Consider the following 9,692-nt stretch of genomic DNA (forward strand, 5'->3'; position numbering starts at 1 on the left):
CATGGCTTACCCCAGTTCGAGTACAGGACCTGATGGCTTACTGTCTCGCTTTCTCTCTCTCTCTCTTCCCCTCCCAACCCCAGTCAACTTAAAAATAAAGTTAAATAAAATAATTCTTTAAAAATATATAAATGACAAACTCAACACAAATAGGTATTTTCAAATTAGTCCATAGAAAGTAGACAATATATTTGAAAAACATATTGCACATGAATCAGTAATAAAAACAAAAATCCCTCACCATCACCAGTACAGGCTTCTTCAGAAATATAAATTAAAAAGGTGCCATACTTGAAACCAGAGAGTAAGGGGTAGGTGTGCAGGCATACAAATGCAGCCGTTACAACTTCTTCCTAAGAAAACTATCTCCATGTATCTGCCTCACTTGCCTATTGGATTCCCATCAAAACCGTGAGTAAGTTTAAGAGTCAGAGGTGGGACCAGCAGTTGGCATAATGGCTATGTCACTGGACTCCCATGTAGTCGACCACGGTTCGAGTCCCGGACTTGGTGGCTTAAAACTCACACCGGATGAGTGTGGGTGCATGCCCAAGATCCCGAGAGGAGAACGAAGGAGAAGGGACTGCAGCGTGGCCATCCCCCCCTGGGGGGTGATTTCTCGCTTTCTGCCTCTCTGTCCCTCTCTGTCTGGTGAGTGCACGCACCCTATAGCAAAAACCTCTCCATGAAAAAAAAAAAAAACAGAAAAAGAAAAAAGAGTCAGAGGTAAGGGGCTGGCAGGTAGCATGGTAGTTAAGGTGCTGGACTCTCACATGGCTGACCATGGTTCGCGTCCTGGACTTGGCAGCTTGCTTTCTCACTTTTCCTCTCTCTCTGTGTGTTACCCCTGGTCAAATTAAAAACAAAAAACAGAATGATGATGAATAAAATTAAATAATTATTTTTAAAAAAGAGTCAGAGGTAGAAGAACAAAATATGGAAAGGAGAAAACGCTAACTCAAAAGTGACGAAATATGGCAAATACCACCTTTGACAATATGAAGATTAACATTCTCAGGGACATCATATGGATGTCACATATCTGTTCTCATTCAACATGAGAATGACACTTCTTCTCTGTGGCATTTTTTTTTAAAAAAATCCATACTGTAAGGGACAATAGATGGCATGGTGCTAAGACAGTGGACTCCCACATGGCTTACTATGCTTTATAATCACACCAGGTGTATGTACATGCACACCCAAAATCTCAGGAGGATAATGGAGGAGAAGGAATTGCAGCATGGGGTATCTCTCCAGGGAGGTGATTTCTCACTTTTCCTCTTTTTCTCTGGTGAGCACATGTGCCCTATGGCGAAAACCTTAAAAACAAACAAACAAAAAAATCCATAGTATGGTATAATGCGAAAATTATTAGACAAACCTGAATTGAAGAATATTCTACAAAAGACCGTACCAAAGCTCCTTAAAAACTATCAAGATTACGAAAAATGAAAGACTGAAAAATTGCCACCAAAGACCAAAGGACATGTGAAAACGAAATGCAATATGGTATCCTGAGTTGGATCCTGGCACTGAAAAAGGACATTATGGAAACGCTGGTGAAATACAAATAAAGTCTGGAGCGCAGCAGCTAATAGTTACGAGCCAAGGTTTGTTTCTTAGTTGTGACAAATGTACCTGCTAGTGTAATATGTAAGCCACAGGAAAAAGCTGGGTGAGAAATGTACCAGAGCCCCCTGTGCTAGAAGTACTCTGTACTTTGCAAATTTATGTAAATCAAATATTATTCCAAAATAAGAAGAGTGACAAAAAAGCCAGTGGCAAGTATTGTAGGAATCTATTTCTGACTTTAGAGACCCCAAAAAAGTAATCGGGCTTGAGCGAATGTCTTGGTAATTACGAGCAGAACACAGTACTGCCCAGGGCACAGTAATCTCTACAACTCTGCTTCTTTTATTACCTGCACTGAAATATTCATCTTCTGAGAGAGCTGTCACTTCAGTATCCAATGGGATAGGGTCACACAAGAGAATGTCTTTGCCCAGTACGTCACACTCATAGCCATCATCAAAGAGCAATTTGTACTTTCCAGCTCCAACATCTCGTGTAATCTTCCCAGAGTAAAAATAGCCATTGGATGACCATTTGGCTACAACCCGGAGGCCCACAAAGCTGTTCCCTGGAGAGGAGGTATCTAAGCCATCGGAGGGGGCAGCAGCAGCCTGGAAAGGAATTTCTGGAGAGTCGCTGCGACGCAAAGCACCAGTACTCATGTCTGCTCGCCTGGTGGAGTCTGGCACTCGGGGCACAATACGGGTGAATGATTTATCATCTGGTGACATGCTGGGCGAAATGTCCTCTATGCCCAAGGGGCCAGATACAGCTGTTTCTCTGAAGAAAGATAAGAAATAGGAGAAGGCAGTGAGAACAAGAAGCGAGAAGTACATCTACCAATTTTCCCACTCCTTTGTCCATGGAATCTCTCTAGCCCATTCTTTGAAAACCCCATCACAGGCATAAGCCTGGCTCTCCGTGGCCTTGCTCTCATCCCTGCCCACTCCCCAGTCAATGTGGGCCCCTCTTCTCCCTCCTGACCCCCACATACTCTCTTCTCCCCTCTTTTCTCTCTGTTCCCTTTTATTTTTTTCTGAACAAGTCATAAACTAAGTGTATCTCACACTACCCGGGTACCTGGTTCCAGTGGTCCGAGAAGGCGGGCGGCCCCTTCGCCCGCGCCCACGAGGTGTGACTGGAGCCTTCCCTCCCTGTCTGATGCCAAGGCCTGCATCACCATCCTCCTCACACACTGGCGCCCCTGTCTGACTGACCCCTTTTCTAGGACTAGAGAATGAAGACAGGTTAGTCTGACAGCACTTGCTACTGGATCCTTTCTTCACAGTCTCCCCTTGGCCCTCAGATTACACACCAGGCCTACATGTGCTGGGCCTCCAGGGCAGCAGGAAGCTGGCTCATTCATCCACTACTGAAATCTCAGCCAGGAAGTGGGGAGAGTGGGATAACAAGTGAAGGACATCCTCTTCTATGGAAGTCTATTCCCTCCTACCAAAATTACCTACTGCTGCCCTTAAAGATAGTACATACATTCCTACCCTACCTTCTCCTCTACTTCAGGCTCTGGACATCTGCAGAGGGGATATATCAGGTCGGGACCCAACAGTCCAAACTTCCAGTACTCCCAACCACAACAAGGGCAGACTGCGGATTACCGGGATAATCGCAGCACGTACCCAGCATTCCAAAGCCCCCTCACCTGTTTTTCTTTATTTTCTTAGGGGCTTCATTGCCAGCAAAGTCTACCTCCCACAGGGCTCCCCTACCTTCCAAGTCAACCCAAAATAGCAGAAAATAAAAGGGAAGGAAGAGGAGTTTCCTAGATGGAGGATGGGGATTTCCCATTACTCCTCTTTTCCTGCGCTATTAAAATGTCAGCTACCCTGCCCCTGCTGTGGTTCTCTCTCTCTGGAGACCCTGTCTGCACCTCAGTTTTCCTGGGCCTCCTCGGGAGCTGGGTAAGGCAAAATCTGCGGGTTCTGTCCCGCTGGCTTTCCCTTTGGGTGGTCCGGCTCCTCTCCCTGAGCTGCCACTGCTGTGCATGGCTGAGAGACTCGTCCCACTTGACGTGCGGTGTAAGCTGGATGCTTTGGAGGAGAAGGAGCTGATATCCCCCAGGTCACCTGAGGAGCCCCCAGTCTGTGAAGGGGAAACTTCAGTTTCACACTCCTGACATTCTACAATTGGCTCTTCAGTCTCCTGCAAGGAAGAAATGGATAAAGCTAAAAGAAGCCACAATAACATAAAGTTAACATGACAGTAAGAAAATTCTAAAGACGGGACCAGCAGATAACGTAATGGCTATGTCACTGGACTCCCACGTAGTCAACCGCGGTTCGAGTCCTAGACCTGGTAGCTTAAACTCACGTCAGGCGCATGTGCGTGTATGCCCAAGATCCCGAGAGGAGAATGGAGGAGAAGGGATTGTGGCGTGGCTATCCCCCTGGGGGGTAATTTCTCATTTTCTTTTTTTTTTTTTTGGAGAGATATTTGCTATAGGGCACATGCGCTCGCCAGACAGACAGACAGAGACAGAGAGATAGAAAGCGAGAAATCGCCCCCCAGAGGGGATGGCCACACCGCAATCCCTTCTCCTCCATTTTCTTCTCAGGATCTTGGGCATGCACGCACACATGCCCAGTGTGAGTTTAAGCCACTGGGTCAAGGACTCGAACCGCCGTCGACTACGTGGGAGTTCAGCAACATAGCCATTACGCTAACTGCTGGTCCCTCACTTTCTGCCTCTCTCTGTCTCTCTGTCTCTCTCTGTCTTTCTGGTGAGGGCATGTGCCCTATAGCAAAAACCTCTCCAAAAAAAAATAAATACACAAATCCTAAAGAGAACAAGAAATTTCAATTCAGAAAGGTGGTAATTGGGGCCCAGTGGTGCATTCTTCTAAGACACTGTGCTCTGCAGGGTGGGACTACCTTAGAGACCAAGATTCACTTTCTAGTCCATACTGAAGGTTGGGCATCGCATAACCCCAACAACTCAGGGGGGCTAAGACACAAGGGCATGAGCTTGAAGCTGACTAACCTGGGTAACACAGTGAGACCTCGCTGTCAAAAATTTAATAATTAAAAAAACAGCCAGATGTAGTGGCATGTGATTGCAGTTCCAGCTGGGAGGCTAAAAATCAAGATCACACCCTGGCAAAACCCTTTCTTTAAAAAAAAAGGATAGTCCCATTAAGGTGACACAGCCATTGCACAGCAATGCTCTACAATGCTAGAAGCCACGGAAAAGGTAAGGTTTCAGTTCCCCAGTTGATCCATACATACCAGATACACGCATGGTGACCATGATCCTGGCTGGATGAGAACAGCTGAGAGGATCACAAATGAGACCCTGTTGACGTACTTGGCTTTATCACTCTTAAAATTTAATTTTGATAGTGTGTGTGCACAAGAGAGAGAGGGAGAAAGAGACACACTCACCAACAGGGTCTCATCACACTGCAACCTCCTTTGCCCAGCCCTCTAGTTCATCACAATTTTGGGTGTGTACATGCACCTACGTGCATGCTCAAAAGTCCACACACACACACGCATAAGCCCAGTATGTTTTCAGGCCAACGTGGGAGTCTAAGCCTGTAGTTGGCCATGTGGCTTCTAGCACTGCAGTTCAGTATGTTATTGTTCTAAGACCTTTCTCTGCCTCTCTCATGAAAAATAAATGAATAAAATAAATACAAAGAAAGGTGGGATTAATTAATTAACTTCCTGGAATAATGAAAAGGTTTTACATCTGATTTGAGTAGTTATATAAAACTGTTAAGAGCCACTGAACCAAACACTCAAGATCTTGTTTGTTCAATTGGGAGTATCTCAATAAAAAATAAAATAAAGATGGTACCAGCCTGTATACCAGGGTTTACTTCTCCCTGAGCACAACCTCCTACATGATTAGTAGGCAGAATTAAAGTATCTGAGTAAAATACTTTACTTATCTATTAATAAAAGGTTTCTTATCTATTAATAAAAGGTTCCTCGATCTTAATTAACATACATACCAATAAAGTTCCCAAATCTTTATTCTAGAAAGATTCCCTAATCTCAGCTAGCATTAGATATAAACTAGGTCAGCATATGATGCTATCAAATATAATAGTCAAAAAATGCCAACACTATGCTAACACTGGAAATGAGTCAATAAAGAATCCCTCTGAAAATAAAAGTGCTGAACTCCAAGAGGAGAACATGGAGAAGGGACTGCGGAATGGCCAACCCCCCAGGGGTTGATTTCTCACTTTTTTTTTTTTTCTCTCTCTCTCTGTCTCTCCAGTGAACACATGCACCCTATGGCAAAAACTAACTAATAAAATTAAATAAAGGTGACTCTCTTACCAACAGGTTCGTGACCACATATGGATGGTGACCAAAAAAGAACACAATAAAGAGATATGAAAATATGTCAGGAAACAATGAGAAGTGATGAGGAAACAAATGCAATTACAAAGGCAGTTTTAAACTTCATTTGGGTTTCCAAGGATTTATAATAACACACAAAATCTTTATACATGAGAGAGATTTATCAATCTGTTCTTTATAGAAAAGAAAAGCATGATGGACTGGCTAATTAACTGCCCAAAACTCAAATATCAAGTTCATGGTCGGGGAAGACACAGAATGCCTGCCTTTCATTTCTAACCCATTTTTTAAAATCTCTTCTAATAAAAAGATAAAGCAAAACAAAGTTAGTACCCAGTTGCACAGAAAGAAGGAGAGTTATTTGTTACCTCAGTTACTTTTCTTTCTACTTCTGTTCCATCCACATAATACACATCTGTAATAACACGAGTGACAAGTGTGCGCACTTCTCGGATTGTTCTCATGTGGCGATGTAAGACGTGGCCATGGGGAGGCTGAGGCATATCAAATTCTTCTTCTCCCTATGACAGAATATACAGAACATAAGCACAGATATCAGCACAGGGTCAGAATCACAAATCAACTTCCCCATGATTAGCACTGCTCAGAGGTTTCATGAATCTAATGTGCGAGAATTTTCCAGCAGCTTTATTTCCTATTCACCTATAAATAAGATGAAGGACAGGTCAGATATACTACATGGCCAGAGGCTAGGAACAGTGTCTTTTTTTTTTTTTAAGAATTATTTTATTTAACTTTATTTATTTATATTTAAGAGGTTTTTGCTATAGGGTACACACGCTCGCCAGAAAGACAGAGACGGACAGAGAGACAGAAAGCAAGAAATCATCCCCACCAGGGGGGGATGGCCATGCCGCAATCCCTTCTCCTCCATTCTCCTTTTGGGATCATGGCCACGCACACACACACACCTGGCATGAGTTTAAGCCACTGGGTCCAGGACTCGAACTGCAGTTGACTACATGGGAGTCCAGCAACATAGCCATTACGCCAACTGCTGGTCCCTATTATTTTTATTTGACCAGAGAGGGACAGAGTGAGCGAGTGAGAGAAAAAGACAAAGGGAAAGTGAGAAAGCAAGTCTCCAGGTCTGGGACTCGAATCATAGTCGGCCATGTGGAAGTCCAGCATCCTTAACCATGGCCCATTGGGAGGAGTTTTTATCACGGTACCCATGGTTAATAATTACTTATTTCTGTCCAGGTACAAATCATATTAATAACACGTAGACTTATATCTAGATATTTAAATAAAACTTGGACCCCTAAAAGTATATTTTTAGATTAAAATCCTTCTGATTATGACAATGACTTATTCGTTGGTATACAAGTTTATACTTACAACAGCTCTTTAGGTAAAAAGAAACTATTTTTTAGTCCTTTATGTAAAACCAGAATGATGCATCTGTTAATCTCAGTGCAGTTTGCTTTTCCTACATTAGTAAGTGAAAACCAGTGAACAAGGTACACTAATCTCTCCCAGAATTAAGTATGAACTATTTAATCTATTCTTTTCTTTTCTGAAAAAAAAAATAATTATTTTATTTAATTTTATTTATTATTATTTTTCAACTTGACCAGAAAGAGAGAGAGAAAGTGAGAAAGCCAGCCACCAGGTCTGGGACTCTAATGCTGTCAGTCATGTGGGGTCTAGCACCTTAACCACCACAGCACCTGCTGACTCCAAGAGTTTTGTTTTTCTATAGGGCACACGCAACTCGCTGGAGAGAGACAAAAAGCAAGAAATCACCCCCCCAGGGAGAGAAGGCCATGCAGCAATCCTTCTCCTCCTGGGATTTTTGGGCACACAGACACATGTGCTCTGCATGAATTTTAAGCTGCTGGGTCTGGGACTCAAATTGGACTAGGTGGGACTCCAGTGACATAACCATTATACCATCCGCTGGTCTCTAATCTATTCTTTTTAAAAATTTTACTGCAGGGAGTTAAAGGAAAACACTGGCACTTGGAAAACCTCCCTACAGCCTTTTTCTTTCTTTCTTTTTTTTTTTGGAGAAGTTTTCACTATAGAGCGCGTGCGCTCGCCAGACAGAGACATAGAGACAGAAAGCGAGAAATCATCCCCCAGAGGGGATGGTCACGCCGCAATCCCTTCTCCTCCATTCTCCTCTCGGGATCTTGGGCACGCACGCACACGCGCCCAGCGTGAGTTTTAAGCCACCGGGTCTGGGACGTGAACCGTGGTCGACTACGTGGGAGTCCAGCGACATAGCCATTACGCTAACTGCTGGTTCCCCAGCCTTTTTCATTTTCAACCATTCTTCAAAAGATGATGCACCAAATCAGATCCATGCTATTCTATACACTATATATTGTTTATTGTGATAAAATCCGTATAACATTTACACTTTTTTTAAAAGTTCTGGTCATAGGGCATGTGTACTCACTGGAGAGAGAGAAGGAGAGCCAATGAGAAGAAAAGTGAGAAATCACTCTCTTTGGGGGGATGCTCACACCACAATCCCTTCTCCTCTATTCTCCTCTTGGAATTTTGGGCACATGTGCACACACACCCAGCATGATTTTTAAACTGCCACTTTCAAACTGTGGTCACCCATGTGGGAGTCCCCAGCAACTTAACCAACATACCACCTCCTGGCCTAAAAGTTACCATTTTTAAGTACAAGTTTCTATGGCATTACATTCTATGGTTACTGTTGTATAACCATTACTACCATTCATCTCCAGAATGTTTTGGTCTTTCCTAGTTAAAACTCTACATATCCACTACCTACATTTTTCAAGCACTGTTCTTTTTTTAGCAGTGCAACTAACTTTCAACTGTATTATGTCATTCTATGTGGCATAGTAGAGTAGTACAGTATCAGCAGTGGTTGTGCTTGGTGGCGACATCAGTAGCTGTAGTAATTAAAACAGTAATAGGCAGGAGTGGCAGCTAACATATATAAAGGGCATTTATTATGTGCGAGGCCCTAGTGTAAATGCTTTGCATGCCTTATCTCACTTAATCCTTACAACATCCTAATGAATTAGTCTAATTCCAAAACCTGAACCTTAACCAGGCCTAACCAGCTCACTGCATCCTATCATCATAAAATACACAGAGTACACCCACAATCCCCGCTGGCTGAAAACAAGGGGGTTTGATTACAGCATGACAAATACTTTGTCAAGGCTATCAACCTGTTTGTCTCTCAAAAAATTAAAAACAAAAAACTAAACTAAAAACAAAAACTAGTAGCTCTCACATAACTGTTCTCCTTAAAATCAAGTTTTCAAAAAGAGGCACAGAGCACATCAGCTGATAATCATCCCTGCATACCAGAACTGCTTTCCTGAAACTGCACTCCCTGGAGACTCACCTACACTTGTGGATCTGCAGGAGATCCTCCCTTAATCCAACCCTGAGTGGAGTTTATGCTCCCTATTGCCAAAAACTTTATGAGCTGATGGTTGGAACTCGTGGCCTCTCTCCCTTTACTTGTATGTATCACTTTTTCAGTAACTCTTCTGGAAGACAACTGTATATAGCAGGGATATTGTAATGGGAGAGTGAGACAGGGCAGAGGGACAAACATAGGGAAAAAAAAAAATTAAAAGAGGAAAAAAGAGAGGAAGAGGAAAAAAAACATATATGTGCATAAGCAAGAAAGTAGAAGTGGAATATTATTGATGATAACATGCTTGATTGGGTCACTGTGCAGTCTATTCTAGACGGGAAATTACATTTAGTACGCTGTGATGATGCGCAGGGAATGAATGTTAGGTAAAAAAAAAAAAAAA

At 42.9% G+C, this 9,692-nt stretch overlaps 1 protein-coding gene across 1 annotated transcript in view; it reads right to left on the bottom strand.

Annotated features, from left to right (window-relative positions):
- The window catches only part of TP53BP1 (tumor protein p53 binding protein 1), a 106,828-nt gene that overhangs the window by 14,859 nt on the left and 82,277 nt on the right, over positions 1-9,692 (bottom strand). The window contains exons 18-21 of the mRNA XM_006162855.3: positions 6,276-6,428; positions 3,464-3,735; positions 2,656-2,805; positions 1,925-2,355 (exon numbers count right to left, since the gene is read on the bottom strand). Coding sequence (XP_006162917.1) covers positions 1,925-2,355; positions 2,656-2,805; positions 3,464-3,735; positions 6,276-6,428 — 1,006 coding nt within the window. The remainder of the gene's footprint in view (positions 1-1,924; positions 2,356-2,655; positions 2,806-3,463; positions 3,736-6,275; positions 6,429-9,692) is intronic.

This window comes from Tupaia chinensis, unplaced genomic scaffold, assembly GCF_000334495.1.
Source record: "Tupaia chinensis unplaced genomic scaffold, TupChi_1.0 Scaffold141044_1, whole genome shotgun sequence".
Classification (NCBI taxonomy): Eukaryota; Metazoa; Chordata; class Mammalia; order Scandentia; family Tupaiidae; genus Tupaia; species Tupaia belangeri.